Genomic DNA, 21708 nt, shown 5'->3' with positions numbered 1-21708 from the left:
CAGAATTCAAGGGAAAAAAGCCAAAATTGTGAGGTAAAAAGTCAGATTTAAAAGAAAAAGACCAAAATTGTGAGGTAAAAAATCTAAATTTAAGGAATAAAAGCCAAAATTGAGAGGTTTAAAGTCAGAATTAAAAGAAAAAAGACAAAATTGTGAGGTAAAAGACAGATTTCAAGTGGAATAAAAATTGTAAGGTAAAAAGTCAGCTTTCAAAGAAAAAAGCCAAAATTGTGAGGTAAAAAATCATAATTCAAGGAATAAAAGCTAAAATTGAGAGGTATAAAGCCATAATTCAAAGACAAAAAGACAATATTGTGAGGTAAAAAGTCATTATTTAAGGGAAAAAAAGCCAAACTTATGAGGTTAAATTCAAAGAAAAAAGATAAAGTGAGGTAAAAAGTCAGAAGTCAACAAATAAAAGCCAAAATTGTAAGATAAAAAGTCAGAATTTGTTAAAATTCTTAGTTAAAATTATAAAATATAAAGTCAGAATTTGGAAACCAATAGCCAAAATTGCGAGGTAAAAAGTCAGAATTGTGATGTCTAAAGCCAGAATTTTATTAAAAAAAAAAAAAAAGTTCTGGAAAAGGAGAACAGAATTTAACATTAAATATTAGATTTTTTTTATTTAAAAAATGCCTAAATTGTAAGATAAAAGTTGCTTTTCCCTTTAGAATTCCATGGTGGAAACAAGGTCAATCAATCAATCAATCAATCAATCAATCAATCAATCAATCAATCAATCAATCAATCCACAACCACCATACTGTATAATGTAATCAACTTGTATATTTCTGTTTCTAACAACAATAAAAATAACGAGTTTTACATTGCTCAACAGCCTTAATTACATTGCTAAACTCATTAATAGTAATCTATTGTCCTGTAGATAAACCTAAACCCATCTCTTTGCAGGAATCCCATGTAATGAACACATCCGGCAATGGAGTAGTTTTGTTTTGTATTAGTGTTAGAGGTCAGTGCTTATTAGGGGTGAATATCGTTGTTACACATGTTCACAGTCGTTAAACATGATCAGGGTGTTAAATTAGTCAACATCAGCTTTTGTCATTTAATCCTTTTCTTTCACAGACATTTCCCTGAATGTCCGGAGATGACATTAATATTTTCATCTTTTCAAGTCTGTAGTTTCTCAGGCAAGTATTAAGAACACCGAAGGCTTGCGGTTGCAGTTGTGTCTTGTTTCTCCAGTATAAATCAAGACTACTACATTAAACAAAAGTAGCGATAACACTATTTCACAGCTTCATGTAGAAGTGCTCCGCCAACAGCTCGGAAATGAGTGGAAAACGTGTCCTTTTCATCCCATTCTAACTTTGAAAGGGTCATTTTCATCATTTCTGAGCGTCGTCGAGCCTTTTATGAATGCTGTCTTTAAATGAAGTGTTACCAGGCTACAGTAGGCCAACACTCTTGCTTATACAGTTCCTGTTCAGGTCATGCTTGAGAAGCTAAAGGATTATAGTACTTACCGGTGATAAGGTCTAATCGTTTAATAACCTACGATACTAACCTGCCATGTCTGAATGTGTGGGGGAAAACAGAAAAAAAGACAAGCCAAGATAATTTTCTAACTTTTATCCCATTATGCAGGAGTTTAACGTCTGCTTTTTTTAAGTTACAAAAGAACAAAGCAAGACTTCACACAAAAAACGGGGAAAAAAGTTGGTGTAAATGATGAAATTGGGTGTGATTTCCTTTACGGTGGCATTTTTGCATTCATGATCTAATTTATTTAGGTTTTATTTTATCATTTACATTAGAATGTGTCCTGCAATTGTTTTCTACACTCAAAAAAAAAAAAAAGATTACTTCTGCTTGTTCAAACTACTTATTTAAAATAAGCTGAAACAACACAATTCTTGTAACTTATTTAGCCAGTTCATTAGTTTTATGTTTAGTCCTCCTAAATTAGCAAACCATTTATCCAAAGCGTTTTGTGTTGAGACAACATGAAGGAATTGTGTTGGTCCAACTACCTGGTTCGGGGATTTGTAGTTCCCAGCATGTTTTGCATAGTATTGAATTAAGAGAGGGAAATGTTGACAATAAAAGTAATCTTAGATTTTTAAAGATAACAGAAAGACTTGCTAGAGTTTAATCTTCACTTTAGTTTGAAGATTTAGAAGATTTTCTATGTAAAGCTTTGAGTTTTTAGATTACCACCTTGCAGAAGTTCCCATTCTTTTGGTGTTGGTAGCATAATTAGCAAAAATGCAGTTTGCTGCTTTGCTCAGAGAGCAATTACTGGCCTAAAATGTGTTCTGAGATCAGTCTCAATCGACTGTATATGTAACTCATGAAATATGCTTAAAAATGGCTCTTTTAGTTCACTTAGGATAACTTCAAATAAAACTAAGAGACTTCAAAATGTACGACACATAATAGACATGCTTGATATTATCAGAGTTTAAGTTAAATAAAAATACAAATGTATTTAAACTTTTATTTGATGAAATCATGTTGAACCAACTCAATTGCATTTAATTCTGTAAATAGTTTTTTGTTGCTGCTAAACATATTTATTGGATGGAAATCTTGCCCTTGAGTTCATTCAATTAGATATTTTTTCGAGTGTAGAAAAAAACTAAAGTAAATTGATTATCATGCATTTTGCCATGATTCACCTACTAAGATGTCATTTAGTGAAACAATAGTTTATATTAATATTAATTTAATGACATGCTAACAGACTTGAGTTATTATGCATTATACAGTGCAGCCAATTAAATGTTGGATTTTATCACTGCCCTCCAAATCACTAGGTCAACTTTATGAGATGAGTCAACTTTATGAGATGTATATTGAGTAATCTGCCAAATCTATACATAAATGTAATAATTTATGTAAATGAATTGAATTGTCTTAAAGGGATAATAGGGTATATGCAGAAGTCTGCTGAAGGACTTTCAGTTTTTCAGTAACCTGGATCAAACGCTTCCGGTGAACTTTATTCTGTTTCAAAGTCGGCATGTTTAAGATCTGTTTTCTTTAAAAATCAAGTGATTGATTTACGATATAAAGTGGGTCTCAGAATGTACAAAAGCACTGCATTAAATTACATTTTTGTGCACCATGTCTTTAAAATATGGAAATTTAGTCTACCCCAGTGATTTCAAAGGAGTTTCTGTGCTAGACTGCTGATCCTGACAGTGCATGTGTGTAGATGGCTTGTCATCTCATTTTACAAATGAACAGCTAAGTGAATGCTGAAGTCTGTTTAACTGATTGTATTGTAATAACATTACAACATCGATGCTGTAAAAGGAACCGTATAAATTGAAAAAAGTCACGTTAACTGTTCACCGGAAGTTTCTCAGTATGGGAAGAAACACTAGCCGTGCAAATACCCTATTCACCCGCAAATAAAAATTTAGTCGTAAATTACGCGCCCTCAGCAGTTCTAAGACAGTTGAGTTTCTCTCTTCTGTTGAACACAAAAGAAAATATTTTGAAGAATGTCAAAAACAGGTAACCATTGACTTTCATTGTAGGTAAAGCAACTAATATGGAATTCAATGGATACCACTTTTCAGCATTCTTTAAAATATCTTCCTTTGTTCAAAAAGGAAACTCAAACAGGTTTATGATGAAGAGTGAGTAAATTATGACACGATTTTTAGTTTGGATGAACTTTTATTTTTATTTCACTAATTGGAATTCACTAATTCTACAGCATATTTTCAATGTTCTTTTAATAATAATGATAATAATAATAATATTAATAATAATAATAATAACAATAATAATAATAATAATAATAAATATTATTATTATAATAACAATAATAATAATAATGATGATGATGATAATAATAATAATAATAATAATAATAATAATGCCACATAAATGTTGTTTTTCGATTAGCATGATGCCTAAATGCTTTCAGGATAGAGAAATTGCTCTTTCATAATCAATTACAAAAAGTCATTTGTTTTAAGAGCCTAAAAAGTACTTTTAACAAGAGTATCAAAAAAGGAAAAGAAGAAAAGAACGCCCCATATCTGGGCTTATGGGAAAAAAGAACAAAAAAGAAAGAAAGTATTGGTCCGCTTTGGGAACCAGACTGGATTTCTCACCTATGTTTGAGAAGCCCACTAAAGTCAAGCTCGCCTGCATCGTCCTGGCCTTCACTGCTGTTGTTCACAAGAGATTAATGGAAATTGAGTCAGAAAAAAAGTCACAAACATCAGAATCAAACAATGCTAAAAGAACAACGCAAGGGCCTGCAATCTCTCCATCCAAACGAATGCAGGATTGAGGTGTACACAAGAACCTTTCGCTTTGCAGCCGAGTGCATTGGGCGAATTGATTTGTGCACAAACTACCAAGAATAGCCCTAATGTTTTCATGACTGATTCTCCCATTGATATTTTGGGAGAACAGTATGAGCTTGGATAGTTTGCGTTGCTTTCTGACACATTGTTGGGAAGGAAGTTCCAGTGCAAGCGTTGGCCTTTGAAAAGTTCAACACATTGGTTTGGTTTGGTCGACGGGTTGATTTGGTGGTCAATATCTTTGATAAAAAGGTTAACTGAGAACTTGCTGGTCATCCAGCCCTTCATCAAACCATGCTGCTTATACATGGGTTTGTTGAGGATTGCTGGAACAGAAGTCCTGTTTCAATTCATTAAACATTCATAGAGAAGATCTTCTGGTACTGAAATGCAAAATTTAGGGGCCATTCACATATCGCATCTAAAACCACGTGGAAATGCAAGGTATGTCACTTACTTCACCAATTTTCCACGCGCTTGTCAAGCTCCTTTGGTGTCTTTTGTTGCTAAGCAATCATCAGCTGTGCTCTTTGAGGGTCCACCATTGACAAACCTTTGCTGAATAGCTCTGATGCATGTTTCATTTATGAAGAAAATTAAAAGAGCTGCTGTGTTTGGGGGCTCTGCATTTGTCTGAAGTAATTAGTCTACCATTATTACTGAAATGTGTACAATTCATAAAAAATGTGAAGCTGATTCTTGTCACGTGAGGTGTGGTGTGCTTTTCAACACTAGACTGCAGGTGCACTTGGAAAAAATTAGCATACTGTATATATGCAGTGCATCTCCACTTTAAATAATGAACTAGCACACACAATATGTGAACAGCCCCTTAGGTTGAAAATATATATTATATTTAAAGATCAAATTCAGATTTAACTATAAAAACTGCTTAATATCCAGAATTTGCATATAATATTTTATATATTTTTGTAGGAATACTAAGCAGCACTGCTTTGTTTTTTAGACATGTCTCAAAATAATAATGGAAAAAAATTGGGAGATGATAATCCCCCTTTACCTTCTTTTGAAAGCAGAGCGGATGTCAATGCTCTGAGAAACCTCTGGAACTTCTGGAAAAGCAATACAGAAATTGATGACATATAATGTAGTACTGAAATGTTTAAAAATTCTGTTTGAAATGTAGAAAACCGTTTAAAGAAGAAATCTTTACTTTGACTTTTGCTCAATTTTCAAAAACAGAAAGTAAGTAATGACCCACATTTTGAATAGCATTGCCATGTTTAGACAGAAAACAAACCTTTGACCTCCAGGTCAAAAGAGCAGCTATCAAATTTGTCTTTGTAGGTGACCTCGCATCTGTAATTCCCTGCATAGTTCTCCTTCGCCTTAATGATGTGCATCTCAAAAGTGTGAATCTACAGCAGAGAAAAAACAAAGCCTGTAGGAATTGTAGGAATGCTTCTTTATAATGCATTGGCTGAGTGGGATCACCTTGGAAATGCGTTCAAAAGACTCCTTGAGCTGCAGATGTTTCCCAGTTTTGCTTGCAAGATCCATCCACTTGCCCTTGAACCACTTAACGGTTGGTTTACGGAGCAAGTCTTTGGCCTCCACCTTAGCAATAAAGGTGATGTCTCCACCTTTGATACAGCAGATATTTTCAGAACTTTAAAATGTGCACAAGATATTGTGGTTATACTTCATTTTGATTGTTGACCTTAAGTAACTTTGCAACTACATGTCCACTACTCTCATTGGCCGCTTTATTAGGTCTTAGTTTTTCTTCAGTACTAAATGATTTACTTGTTGCATAGATAAAAACATGGAGCTAGAAACTTTCCTCAGAGATTTTGGTCCATACTGACATTAGAGAATTACACAGTTGCTGCAGTTTCACATCTCAAAGACACTCTATTAGAACAAGTTTTGGTAAATGTAGAGGCCAGTTTAGGGAACTCACTGCCATGCTTGAGAAACCAGTTTGAGCTTGGTGGCATGGTGCGTTATCCTGCTGAAAGTAACCATTAAAAGATAGATTTATTGTGGTCATAAAGGGATAGACATTGTCAGCAGTAGTGCTTAGTACTAAGGACCCCAATGTACGCCTAGAAAATATCACTCCACACCATTACCCCATCAACAGGCTAAACTATTGATACAATGCAGGACGGATCCATGCTTTCATATTGTTTATGCCTAATTCTGACCCTACCATTTGAATGTCAATGCAGATATCCTGGCTGTATGCAAAATAACCCCCGCATACCCTTAAAGAGTTAGTTCACCCAAAAATCACCCATTTTTTTTATTACTAATTAATCACCCTCATGTTGTTCCAATCCCCTAAGATCTTTGTTCGTCTTTGGAACACAAATTTAAATATTTTACACAATATTCAAGAGTTTAGCATTGTTTTAGCCAAGACGTCATTGTTAAGGCATCTATTACACATCTTTGTAATTCCTTTATTCCTCTTTTGACATTTTAGACATGCAGTATTGTATTAAAACAGTTTGTTTGTACAAGCATAATTGTGTGTTTTACAGTGTAAAAATATCTGTTGATTAAGTTTTTGTATTTAGTGATTCCCATGTGTTTTCCATTTATTTGCGGTTATGATTTGCATTAAGAGATCGCTGCTCTGTTTAATGTTTTGATGTTGAATTCAACTCTGCAGTTTAACAGTGTGTTTATTTACATTTTAAACACATTAATTTTTTAATGCACTGGATATGTGAGTGGGTCAGATTCTGGCCAGTGACTTCTATCCGAGAAATAGTAGACAATTGAATTAGAGATAGTAGCTTAAGTTAAAGTACATACTAAGTTACTTATACTACGTAGAATGCCTGATGATAGACCATCAAAATTTGCTAGCACATATTAATCAGACAGCCTGCTAAAACTCTTTTTACAAATAATTGACATGTAGGTTCAAAGTTACTTATCACCAAGAAAATGTGTAAAGAGAACATCAAAATATTTTCAGTGCTGCATTTACTGACCAACAGTGATGGAGCCGCTCTGTGGCTTTTCAATCAGCAGAGTGGAAAGGGGTGGGTTTTCAGTCTGTTTGTCGATTTCCTCAGGAGGTTGTCCATCCCCCAGAGACCACACTGACCAATTAGAAAGGACACACTCATCACACTCATACGTTTTTCAAAACTTTATAATAACTTTCATTTTCATGAGCATATTTTATTATATTATTAAATAGATCATTAGAACACATTCATATTATTGTCCATCATATAATGAAAGTTATTACAAAGTCTTTTAAATCCATAAATGCAGTCATACATTTGCCTGAACTGACACACACACACATAATTACTCAACAAACACACAATGGCACATGGTCATCAAACACTGCTGCCACAAAGCAACATGGAAAGCATAAAGACACTGAACAATGACCTTTAAGAGGGAAAAGAGAGAATCGGTTAACATTTTAAATGCACACTGTGTAGACAACTCACTTTTCTGGAGATATTCTGATCGCTCAGTGAGATTTCACATATGTTTTTAGTCGATGATAAATGATTTAGTCTAAATATTAACATAAACTGTGCCGTTCATTTTCCCATGGAGTTTTAGAGAAGCACATGATCTCCAAAAGCTCTCCAGTTTCTTTTCCTGGAAGGCTTTGGGATTAATACTTCGCTCTGGCCAAATGTGCTGGTTCCATTTGGCTGTCCATTATGGGGAAATTGCGGCACTGAAAGCATCTTGTGGTGACAAATTCCAGTTTCTGGTTGCTGTTAAAGCTTCTACTGTGTTTATAGAATTACCTGAGTCTTTCCTTCCCCTTGTTGACTCAGGGTCGCTATCATCTGAACAGAGACAGAGAGAAATTTACAGCATATTATAAGAAATAGTACTGTAAAGTCCATTGCGGCACACTTTAACACACAATGACACACAATTCCACGTTTAAAACATGAACTGAAAGCAGGAACAGATTGTTAATATCATGCGCTTTAGGGAAATTCGGGCATTGTCTTTACTGGAAACTTTATGCTTGATTGCATTGCTGTTAGATTTATCTTTCTGTATGGTACTATTTTCATTTAGTTTCTCATTTTTAAATAAACATTTTCATTTTTAATTCTTTTATGTATTTATTGAGTAAAAAACACTTTTTGAAACATTCTGATTGCTCAATGAGATCTCACATAAGTGAAGTTTCACAAACTAAAGCTGCGGTCACACTTGACTTTTCCTCCCATAGACTTCCATTCATACACACGCGAATGCGTCAGACCGGAAACGCAAGGTCATGCCTCAAGTTTCGCATGTCGCTGCGGTGCAAAGTTCAAGCTTGGTGAACTCTGACCTGCGAAATCGCATCACTTGACTGCGTGAGGCCAATCGAGGATCAAAACAGGACCTCTCTGGACAGAAATGTAAAACATGGAGCAATCGCTCGCTTTTTTTAATGTCCAATCATCTTGTTTAATCCCGCCCCTTTTCGCAGCGCCGCACGACAGAATTTCACACACACACAAAGCCCAGTGTGACCGCAGCTTAATTTCGAGAGTAGCACTTAATATGATTGATTGAGGCTGGTCTCTCATCTGTAATCCTTAGTAAGCCAATCAAATCATTCCAAACTCACTATAAATAGTCTGACTAGCATTACTCTCTCATCTTCGTTTTTTTTGAAGAATCCCCCTATCCACCCCATCTCCCCCTTTCCTCCTTTACCAGGGGGAGCTTTCGAGAACTACCAGATCTCATACACGCCTTATATGCTCATTGACCAGGCGGGAGCCCTGGGCTCAATTATCTCCGAGCTCAGGGTTCTCTCCCAGGACAGCATGCTAAACCTGCTAATATTATCAAGCAATATCTAAGCGTGAACTCTTGAAATCACTTTTTAAAAAGCCATAAATTCGCCATAGATTTTATCTTTACATATACATCATCTGTTTCTGTAATTTCTAATTATCAAATAGACCCTTTTCACATGTCCGTGTTTCTCAGTAGCTGAAGTCATCATAACTGGGTAAATATAAAGGCGCAGTGAATGGGAGAGTACATCAAATAAATATTTTTGCAATACAATTTGCCAAAATAATAAAAGGAAAACTCCATGATGGTGTTAGCAAAACTTTCAGAAAAAAGAAGAAAATAGTATGAGACTGATAATGGTAGCCAGAGGAGAGAATGACATCAAATTTAATGTTTTGCCCCATAGACACTGCATTATAAACACCTCGCACGAAGTGGTAATTCATTTTTTGTATTTTGATGCAAAGATGACATAATACATATATTAATACGTTTTTTTTACAATGTAAATATTACAAACTTTCAAGATTTAAGATTATGATGATCGTTAAACACGTCATAACTGGCTTGTGAAAGGGGTCAATTAAAAAAACATGACAATATTTTTTTGTGAGTAGAAAAAACACTTTTAGGAAAATATTGCTTGTTCAATGAGATTTCACATAAATTAAAAAGAATCTGCCCTAAATTAACCATACCTTTTATCTTTACATATAGAAAAACAATTTTCTTTATGTTTTTAACATAATATACAGACACATTTATGACTATTATTTATTTATTTATTTATTTATACATTTATAAGCAATAAAGAATCGACATACTAAATAAAGTTCTTCGAAACATTAGTCACTTTACTTGCAATTACCTCCACGTGTGCAGTGCTCAGTATAATTGAGCACACCCCATTTTGAAAATGAATATTTGTATCCATTTCTTAGTGAATATAGACAATGTATTGGTGCATTTAAACATAACAGATTTATTAAACAGATATATGTATTCAAATAATATTTTAGTCACCAAACATATTTAGAAAATCAAAGATAATACAATCAAATTCAAGCAAAATATTGCACAAAAAAATTACAACCTACAAAATTTCAACTAAATTTTTATTTGCTTCTATTAATTTTTCCTCTTTTAAAATTTGTATTTAATATTTTTCTATAACATAAAAATTTGGATGTACTAGTTTTTGGACCGTTATCGTAAGTTATTTTGTTAGATAAACTCCATTACTGACTAATCTAATGTATATGCACAAATATAATATTGTATAGCTTCCTATTAAAAATATGAATTTAAGGATACATTTGTGAGGGGTGTACTTATTTATGATGAGCACTGTATATATACAATCACTTTTGTAAATTGTATTTGATGTTGACACCAAAAGGGCACATTACATTATTCTGAAATGTTGTAATGTCATAAAATTACATTTTGTTATGACAATGAAAGTCATAATTGCCAGAATCCTCAGAGGAATATCAATTTATAAGATACTGCACTGGACGTAAATGGTAATTGAAAGGGCACGGCTCTTTAATCTACTGTAAATAACCTCATTAATCCTAAACGTGTTTGCTCAATTGAACGGATTCACAAATAATCTAAAAATAAACATCTCTGGATAGAGAGTAACGGGGGCATTAATTAGTAAAAGACTCTTACTAGGAAGGTCAATAGAAAGTTTCTTGGGTGTGCTGCCATCTTCTGTGAAAGAAAACAAAATATATTATTCATTATGAGGATCGGTTTTGCCAAGTTGTTTATCGGCTTCAAGCATTTCATAATTTGAAATGAGGCGTGATAAAATATTGCATACTTTGACAAGTTAAACTTGATTTTGAAATTCCTTTATTCCTCTTTTGACATTTAAGACATGCAGTATTGTATTAAAACAGTTTGTTTTACAAGCATAATTGTGTGTATTTATACAATGTAAAAAAAATCTGTTCATTAAGTTTTTGTATTTAGTGATTCTCGTGTGTTTTCCATTAATTTGCAGTTATAAATTGCATTATAGGATCTCTGCTCTGTTGACTTTTGATGTTGAAAATTCGACTCTGCAGTGTGTTTATTTACATTTTTAGCAGTTTGAAACAATATATTGTATAAATATTATATACAGAAATACACTGTTAACGATTTTTGTAAATTACACAGTAAATTACTGTAACTGTTTTTGTCTGTCGGACTGTTATGCAGGACACGCATCAAATGTTATCACTCAATTGAATGGGCATTATCAGTGTCATCATCTATCAGTGGCTGATAGATATGGGCCAGTAGGGGCCTTCTGCACCTACTGGTAGGCTCAGAAGGCTGTTATCATCCATCCACATGGTTAATCAGCTATAATAATAGAGAAGACTCCAGATCTGTTTTTACATTATTGTGATGGTTGGGGTAGACATTAATAAAATACAATTAACGGGAAATTTAATAAATAATATAAATAATTATTGTTAACTTCCGGCCGCAGCTGTATATGATCTATAGCTGATTAATCATGTGGATGGATGATAACAGCCTTCTGAGCCTACCACTAGGCACAGAAGGCCCCCTACTGGCCCATATTTATCAGCTTATAACCACTAATAATCAAGTGATAACATTCAAATCAGCTGTATGTTACTGTATTTTAAAGTTGGATTGTTAAACTTACTGTATATTTAACTGTAAAGATATACAATATTGTTAATACATACAGTATAGAGCAAGATAAATGGCGCTGTAAATACAGTATTTTGCTGTAATTGATTTACAGTAAGTTACTGTATATTCTACAGGAATGTTTTAAGTGCACAAAATAACAAAATGTTAAGTCTTACCAGTGTTTTGTACTGTAAGTTACAAAACCAATCCAGACAAAATATCACTTCAAACTTTTAAAAATGTCAATAGCAGTCCCTTTTTTCAAACTTGTCAACATCAAAAGTTGTTGGAGGAAAGATCGAGGTCCCATAATGCAATTCAAAAGCATAAATAAATGGGGAAAACACATTAATCACAAAATATGGAAAACTAATCATTTACAGTACATGTATTTTTACATAGTACAGTATACACATCAGATGTCTTCTGCATCTCCTCCTTTATATAGATATGATTGTATATTATATAAAGGGTCTAAATGCTTGTAGGAATCAAGCAAAAATCACATTAAATCCATGTGTTTTTGCACACATACTGTACATTCCTTGGCAATAAATATCAGTTTTTGAAGCACAATTTTCAATTTTGTACTCAAAAGCTCATAATTATTCAAAAGCTCATCGTGATGTCATGGGTTGATGGGTTGTAAGGGTTACCAACCTGCTGGAGGTGGAGGTGAGGGGGTGCTGGCGGTGACATCATCATCTTTATCTGAAATAAAGGTGTGATCGACACATACACCCACCTATCACAGAGCTCCATTTCCAGCCGTAGACCAAACACACAGCATGCAAACCTGAACTTCAATTTCGTTTAAAAGATGGGAGCGTTTGCAGGTCATAAGCATGACATGAAATGTGACAACTGTATGTCGTGTGTGCATTTGTGAGGATGAAATGTAAAAAGAGTGTGCTTTGCAAGACCACATGCTTATCTGAACCATGAAGCGACACACGTTGGATAAAAAAGTAAAATATTACAATCTTAAGCTTATCTTATGCTTAAAGAAAAACAAAAATAACATGACACATACTTTCACATGATAATTTCCTTAAAAAGTAAAATATTTAGTTGCTTCTTTTTCAAAAAGTGACTTTAGATTGTAATATTTTACTTTTTTTTTTAAAGGAAACACTGATGAAAGGAAGTGTGAGGTTATCTTTTAGCCTGACGGTGAAATCTATGAGCATTATTTTGCAATACACAGTTTTAAAAAAAAAATAGATTGCAGTGTATTTTGTTGCAGCCACAGACCTGAATGTCTGCAATTGAATATTTGACACAGCCTCATATTTAGAGCTTCAGAGAAAGTATAAAACTACACACAAAGAATCCACTGACTGATATACTTCTCCATCTTCCGATGGCGTACCTTTTAAAGTTGTAGTTATTGCCTCAGACTTCTTCACTGAAGGTGCTGATCAGTATAAAGTCAGATGTTAGTGGACACATACTTTATTAATACAAATATGAATGCCACTCTGGACTTTTCTTACTCTTTTACTCTTGCTCTGGGATTCTCTGGGATTTACATTACAAACACATGCATGCTTTTACAGGCACTTTCAGTACAATGTGGAACTGGACAAAAAAAAAAACGATACATTTTTTTGATGTTGGTTTGAGAAAGTAGATTTCGTTTTAAGGTCATGCTAGGATAGATAGATAGATAGATGGATGGATGGATGGATGGATGGATAGATAGAGAGATACTTTGGATGGATGGATTTGTTGTTGTTCCATAAAATCTACTATGTCTGGCTCCACATGTACTTGACTCAGACAGCATACAGTACAACTTGCAGTGTAAGGGAAAATAAGCAATCTTACATATTTCTGGCATTGTAACAGTAGCTTGCCATTTTTGTTGTATTGCTGATGCAGTATAGGAATAAAAAAAATACAGATTTTATATTTAAGGTTAAAATAAGATTTATAACAAATTGATATTTACTTTAGCACATCACTCCACATGTGTCTCCACATTGTTATAAGGTTTTAGCACATTGCTAAAGTATGATTTTTTATCTTGCTAGCATTTTGCTAACATATCCTATAGACTTATTAGCATTTACTAGAGATGAGTTGAAAGATATTTGCTTTAACATATCACAGACATGTTTTAACATGCATCTAAACCACATTGTTTTAGCACATTGCTATTTCTAATGTTGAACATATCCTAAAAGGCTATTTTTTTAGGCTTGCTACCGATAGACCGTTTGTTATGTGATGTATGGTCGTCTCAAGGGGAGTGACAAATTAAAAGGATATAGTTCAACCAAAAAGGAAAATTCTGTCATCGTTTACTGACTTTCCTTCCTCTGTTGTACATAAAAGAAGATATTCTGAGGAATGATAGGCAAAAGCAGCCATTGACTCACATGATATTTTGGATACTGTGGATGTAAACAGCTGCTGCTTTCTAACAATCTTCAGAATATTTTATATTGTGTTTAACAGAAAAAAAATGAATTCATACAAGTTTAAAACCACTTAAGTGTGAGGAAAAAGTGTGAAAATGTTCATTTTTTGGTGAGCTGCTACTACTGTCATTACCGGGTGTCTTTTAATGTATCATTAAACAACTTGTCGCTTTGCATACTATCTAACAATTTTCCCCAACACTGACAATTGTCACTGGCTGGAGTTTTACTGTCATTAATACTCACCATGAGTTTTTGAGGCACTTGACTCTTCTTCTTTAACCTCAATCACTTGGACACTCCTCTCAGGCCGCGTTGGCTCAGGCTCATTGTGCCCGTTCTCTACAGGCTCGGTCACTATTGGCTGTGGGTCTGTGACCTCACCCTCTACTGGCTCTAGTTCAGTCACCACAATAACTACAGGCTGTGGCTGAGGGGGCTCAGCAGCAGGTGTGGGCACGGCTGCCTCTGCTTCGGCCGCAGTCACTATGGCCTCTGTGTCTTTGGTTGCCACTTTAGCCTCTGTACAGCAAACACAGCCAGGCTAGAGCAGCAAGACTTCAGGAAGCCACCTTCAACCCAGATGCTCTTACACATGCACACACTCACATAAATGTAGAGTGACTGGATTGGTCAAGTAAATATTAGAAATAAAATAAGTCCAATACGTGCTTACATGTTGCTAATAAAGAGATAGTTCAATCAAATCATTTACTCACCCTTTACTTGTTCCAAACTAATATTCTTTTACTAAAGAATATATTTTGAAGAAAGCTGGAAACTTACTATGAAAATCAATGGTTACAGCTTTAAGCTTTCTTCAAAATATTGTATTGTTCAACAGAAGGTTTGGAACCACTTACGGGACTAAATAGGGAGTAAATTTTGATTTCTGGTGAACTATCCCTTTCATTTCTATTCATTTAACTATTATAAAATGTGTTTTGGGTCCATTTGAATGTCATCACATGACCAAAAACAAATCTAGTCACTGTACATCTATGAAACTGTAAATCCCAAAAGAAGCAAAGTACAGGCAGACTCTGCATGCATCTATTTGTGTATAGTGATAATACATCCTTTTAACCATTTTGTCATAGTACACATGTAAGCAGAAATATAACTACAGTATATATGATGCACATTTGCATAAAAAAGTATAGTTGAATACAGTATATAATAAAAAATAAAATGTTTAATATCACAATATATATATATGCTTTATGCATCTACATTACATGTTTGTTCACATAACTTTCACTTTGTATAAATATGAATATAAATATTGCTTTAAATGTCCAAGAACTTAATATTTTGAATATATTATTTTTGAATATATTAGGCACAATGTATATTGATTTTAAATATATATGCTACTTATATATATATATGTTATAATTAACATAATTCCTAAGTAAACCATTTGTATACCATAGATATATACACTAGATATCGCATACAGACCCTGAGCATGCGTCAATAGCGCCGCCACATTTGTACAGTGCTCCCAGGACAAATGTCATTCAACCGCACTAAAGCCTGTCTGACGATGCTGGACTTTAGCGCTGTGCACGGCTGTAGTAATGATTAGGGCCAGATGGAATTTGCGGACATTTCTTCGCTATTTCTGTGCAGAATTTTGCTAAAAATCAGCAGATTTATGCGGAATGATTTTGCGAGTATCATAATTAAACCTCAATATATGAAATAAAAAGTAATACCTTTTTACCTTGTATTCAATGTTTACAATGCAAATCCAATTAGATCCACTTTATTTGGTAAACAAAACAAGTCTCTTATATAATATATCTACTAAAAGACAGAAAATATTACTTTACAAACTATATTGTAAATAAATCATATAAATATTTTCATGTTAGTCAATAATATTACTGTAATTAATTTAAAAACTGAATAAATATATATATACACACATTTACAGAAGTAAATAAACAGAATTAATGATGGGCTAAAAATCTGCGGAATTCTGCAGATTACGTGTGGGCCTAGTAATGAGCAAACAACGAAAATAAAGCACAAAGGCAAAACGTTTCATAGGTGAAATTTTAAAAAAATGTTTTTTAATGTTACGAACGTTTGTGCTAAAGTATTGGTGATAAGAAAATCACTTGCACTGCACTGATCATAAGAAAAGTAGCACAAACTCGCACTAAATTCTAGGCTTATGCTAGTTTGGTTGAATAAAATCAGCAAACAATGGAAATGAAATATGACAACAAGATGCTGCGGTGCTAGAAACTTGTATTATTGTCAGCTAAGTGAACGGGTCATTCATAATTGGGATTTATTCACAAACTAATCGCTCCCTCCGTTAGAATGAGAAGTGAACGCAGGAGAGGGGGTGTGTTTCAGGACATTGATTAGATCAAATTTAACAGGGAGGGAGGATAATACATTTCCATGCACACAAACACACGCTCTTTGTCAGCAATGCCAGTGCGGTCACTTATAAAAGTGATGTAAAATTATAATCTTTGTAATTTAAAAAAATATTTGCATACTGACCACCGATCATGCTGAAAACTGCCGATCATAGATATATGTGTAAATGTTTACATATCTATGACTCCGGATAGCCAGTCCTCCTCTACACCTTGGTCCCACATTCATTTCAAAGGAGGGCTACCCTGTACTAAAATGTCGGCTCTATTGACGCATTCCTTCTAATAGACACCAATAGCATAGGCGACATCTAAATATCTATGTTTGTATACAACCATACTGCCAATGGGAATTTTGAAAGCACAATACACATTTGATGCCTGCACAGAAGTCTTGGTGTCCTTTGCGTCTTTTAACATACTATACCTTCACATCACACTTCGCCAAATACAGATTTGCAGTTAACTCAAGGAAATCTTGCCATCCATAAACCAGCGTATAGACATTAGCAGTGACGCAGGTGTATGTTAATGTGTTCATTTGTGTATATGTTCATTTGTGTTCATTTTTTTACGTAATGTGAGATGATTAACCTGAACTGTGGTGTCCAACACAGTGATAATTTAGTAGAAATCACAGTGGAACAAACACAAAACTCTCACACACGTGAGGTAAGAGTGCTGTGGGTAAAAATAAAAGTAAAAGAAACTAAAGGGAGACGAATGTGGCTCAATACCTACCTTTTGAAGTCACCTCAACCGAATTCTCAGATGGGACGTCAGAAGAGTCTGGGGCCACTGAGTATATGACAGACATACATAGCGGAGGTATGCAAGTGCCTCTTTTAAAGCATGAAGCGTTAGCAACACAAACAGACACAGACATATGCTGAGGGACAGGAGACCACATGAGACACTCACAGACACGTATACATACATTTATATACAGGTACAGATCATCACACACTGTACAGACACACACACACAGATGGCCTCGTTCATTAAACACCTGCAAACAACGTGTGTTAATGAAGGAAGTTCACTGTCAGCACAGAGAAAAATGGAGAATTCCCCAAAACATTGCTGTTTTGGAGAGTGAAAGTAAATGAAATGATCTCTGAAGCGTGAAATGAATATCATTTAGCAATATTCTTTTTATTTTCTAAGGATATTATATTTTTGAGGGTTTTTTCTATCACCCTTTGCAAATAGAACTAGAATAATGTAATGAATATTTTCCTATGCAACCCATGTGACAGGAAACAAGAATTGTATAGGAATAGAGGTCCCTGTAGCTTAAATAACTTGTGGCATTTACCTCTCCTCTCGACAAGCTGAAAGCTAAACAACTTACATATTGTGTGCTGGTAACGTGGGCTAAAAATGTAATCTGAATCAACCACCCATGATCAGCTGGACATAATACATGTATTCAGACCATCTGGATTACAACTGACCAGAAAATAGCAGCAACTGCTCATCTGGTGGCTATTTCATTGTGAAGTGAATGATGCTGTTGCCACCGTGTTTGCACATTCATACTAAAACTAAGCTCTTATGGCCTTTACCAAATGTTGTTGCTTTAAGCAGAAATGCTCAACTCATATAATACAAATCAAGACATCATCAAAGTACTTTCAGTCTTAGACACATTGTACTTGATATGTAAATATATGAAGCGAAAAAATCAAACCAAAAATCCCTGGTGGTCAAGGATCAAAATCCCCCACCCCCAAAGTGAGAATCTACCTTTTACTGTTGCCCTATGATACTTTGTTGCATTAATTATAGAAGTAACTTCCACTGTAAACAATCAGCGAAATTTAGCTCTGAACGCAAGCAAAATGACTTTATTCTACTACCATTTTTGTCGTTAAAAGTGCATAGCACAAACAAATGCTTACAAAAACACGCTAAATCAAATCATGTTTATCTTCCATAAAATATACCAGTAACACTAAAGAATTAGTTTGAAAAACAAAAAGGCTACAAAAAGAGACAATTACATTTTAAATACATTAGCAATTTCAATGGGCATAAATTAGCATATTTTCCCATTTATCACTGTGTTACAGTGCAATACAAAGAGACATTTTAAATATTCAGCAAGAATATTGTGCAGAAGACTGAAGAAGCTCTTGCTTTTATCATTTTTGTTTTATCATGTCACATCAAAATAAATGTTAGCCTATGACATCTAAAAAATACAACTTGAAGGAATATTTAGGGATCTGTAACAACGATAATTCTGTGTGGATAAGAATGATTTGTATAGCAGCTTGATGATTTGTTTCAGTCTTTTTGAGTGTATTCTCCAAACCGGAAGTGCCTCCCATAATAAAACGGAAACGGCTGGATAACTGATTAGCAATTTGACCTCAACAACAAAAAGTTAAAACGCTCTTAGGTGGCTTAAGAAATAATTACACGGTAAGAATGAACTTTTGGTCGCATTTTTGTCAATGTCACTTGAAATCTTCGTTTTGGTTACGTTACCTTGCCAACGCGAACGAGCATAGAATCACCTAAACGTTATCGTAAATTAACGCTATTGAATCATTTCAATGTGAATTCACACGGCCATCATATTATGGCGAACGATTTTCCCCACACAGATTTACTAGGTAACCTTACAGGTAATTTACGTCGACCAATGGGGAACTGTTTGCGCTCTCCTTAATAACCCGTTATACTTTTGACAACATTTTAATATTTAACTAAACATTTTAAGTTGGCAGTAAGGCAGCTAACTGGCGCCATCTTTTGACTGAAAACCACTAAGCGAATTAGTGAAGTGCTCTATAATTATCTTTAGTGAATTTGTATTCTATCTAAATTACACAACAAAGAGTATCTTTTGAATAGAGAATAAAGTTTAGTAAAACAATTTAAATAGCTTACATCTAAGCTTGAGAAATAACTTACACTGTAGCTACATTGTAGCTAATGTATAGTAGAACGTAGTCTATTTGTTTTACTCTGTAATGGTCTGATGCTTTTTTTCTATAAAATAACAATTGGTCAGAATAACCATGATTTTCAAGCACAACAAATGAGGAAATTTATTATTCTGACGATTTAAAAAAAAAAAAAAACACACACATTTAAATATTTTTTCCCTCCCCTCCATTGGCTCTCATTGATTTTACAGTACGTTCTCCATTCACTCATAGAAACTGATCCAGGGTAATGCAAAGAAGATTATCAGGAGAAATCCCCACTCACCTTCAGGCTGGCCATCATCTGTCAGGAAAAAAGAAAAACACCTCTATGAAATTTTCTTTATGTCAGGTAATGAAGATTTAATTTTTTACAATAATCGTTATTGTGGCCACAATAATACTGGACACTGGATGTCTTCATATTATGCCATTAAATATTAAAAACTAACTTAATTTGCAATCTAACACAGGAGTTCTCTCTCTTTAAAATAAATGCTTCTTTAATATTTTGTTATCTAATATATTAGTAGTTATGCTCCGAGTACATTTTAGGCCACTTTTAGTTTGTTAAAAGAACCATTCTCTATGTTCAGGTTCTCGTTCAGGTTTAATCTGAATGTCAGTGTTCAGCATTGTGTTAGTGCGTACTGTATGTCTAGACGTATAGCAAACAGTTTAAAGAGGCATGTGTTTACACAGCGTTACAGTAAAGCCAGCAGAGCATGATGAAAGTGTTCTTGCAGACTCTAATGCGATTAGAGGAGTTAAATAAAAGCCTATCAAGATCAATGAGCACATACATTCCTCTGTATGATAGTTTGAAAATAAAGCAGCTGTTTTATTTATAGTTCTTCACAACATGTGACTGGCACCTGACTCTTTTCAGAGCAGACAATGATCTTATCTCATCTGTGATTTGACTATTTTAGGGCGGTGATGCTAAATATACGCTTATATATAAACAGGCAAACATGGGCCACGTCATGGGATTTTGGCTGGTAATTCGGAGTTGCAGAATAGAAATCTGAAGTTGAATACTGAATCACTTTTTTAGAGATTTTATAGAGACTTTTTTGTCATATCATTCAAATGTTTGGGGTCAATATGTTATTTTATCTTTTAATGTTTCAAATGATTTCTATCTCAAATAAACTATGTTTTTTTGAAGAAAGAAGCTATCTAAATTTTTTTTTTAGATATCTACATATCAAAGGTTATGAAAAATTCAGTTTCCACTATAACATTAAGCAGTACATCTGTTTTCAACACTGATAACTAGGGATGCTCTAATCAATTGGCCAGTGATCAGTATCGGCCGATAATCACATTTCATGACATGATCGGTACTCACTAATCTGGTCAATCTTACAATCCAACGTTATGTAACTGGTCGACCACAATTTTTTGTTTACGAGTTTATAAGCAGATGACAAATAAGAACTGTAATCATTTTACATATCAGAACTGAAAGTTCAACAATATTGCAAGTTCATTCAAACCTGGCTGGAAATATTAGGGAAATATATTATGTTATATTATATATATATATATATATATATATATATATATATATATATATATATATATATATATATATATATATATATATATATATATATTTAACTTGAATATTTAATAATATATTAATATAATTTGTAATACTTATTGTAATAAATATTATATGGACCAATTTCCTTTTAGTAAATAAGTAATGGATTAATAGATGTGCATTTTAATTTCTTATGCATCAAATATGTGCTCCAAACTTCATTGAGACATGTTGAATTTATCTTTCATCATTTCCAATGTTTCCAATTGCTTTGTTAGTGATTTATGTATTTTATCTATTTTCTGTAAAGCTGCTTCTGACCATAACACATTCACACTAAATGGTTATAAGACACATGTTTAATGAATTATATGCAACATCTTTAAGTTATTCTCTTAGGTGAGGAGAGATCTCCACTGAAGTATCATACCTAAAGTCAAAATGTGCTTTATGCATTCCAGAGCTTAAGCATCAGAATCAGTACTCGCTATCGGCCGATCGCCATAACAAGGAATTGGTACTCGATATCAGCTGCAAAAATCCTGATCAGAGCATCCCTACTGATAACAAAATTACAACATATTTCTTTAGCATCAAATGAAATCAACATATAACAATGATTTTTTTAAGAATAATGTAACACTGAGCATTCAAGGAATGATGCTGAAA

At 33.8% G+C, this 21708-nt stretch overlaps 1 protein-coding gene across 17 annotated transcripts in view; it reads right to left on the bottom strand.

Annotated features, from left to right (window-relative positions):
* The window catches only part of mybpc1 (myosin binding protein C1), a 74175-nt gene that overhangs the window by 41428 nt on the left and 11039 nt on the right, over positions 1 to 21708 (bottom strand). For 3 of the 17 annotated variants that reach the window (XM_056455669.1, XM_056455671.1, XM_056455674.1), the window contains exons 2-12: positions 19774 to 19791; positions 17290 to 17346; positions 14393 to 14668; positions 12381 to 12431; positions 10734 to 10775; positions 8054 to 8095; positions 7268 to 7378; positions 5754 to 5902; positions 5560 to 5677; positions 5320 to 5371; positions 4101 to 4157 (exon numbers count right to left, since the gene is read on the bottom strand). In XM_056455669.1, the coding sequence (XP_056311644.1) occupies positions 4101 to 4157; positions 5320 to 5371; positions 5560 to 5677; positions 5754 to 5902; positions 7268 to 7378; positions 8054 to 8095; positions 10734 to 10775; positions 12381 to 12431; positions 14393 to 14668; positions 17290 to 17346; positions 19774 to 19791 (973 nt within the window). The remainder of the gene's footprint in view (positions 1 to 4100; positions 4158 to 5319; positions 5372 to 5559; positions 5678 to 5753; positions 5903 to 7267; positions 7379 to 8053; positions 8096 to 10733; positions 10776 to 12380; positions 12432 to 14392; positions 14669 to 17289; positions 17347 to 19773; positions 19792 to 21708) is intronic. The other 14 variants (XM_056455672.1, XM_056455673.1, XM_056455670.1 and 11 more) reach the window with 13 other exon arrangements.

This window comes from Danio aesculapii, chromosome 4 (assembly GCF_903798145.1).
Source record: "Danio aesculapii chromosome 4, fDanAes4.1, whole genome shotgun sequence".
Classification (NCBI taxonomy): Eukaryota; Metazoa; Chordata; class Actinopteri; order Cypriniformes; family Danionidae; genus Danio; species Danio aesculapii.
Note: the sequence above shows the minus strand (reverse complement) of the source record. Positions and strands in the feature narration are given on the sequence as shown.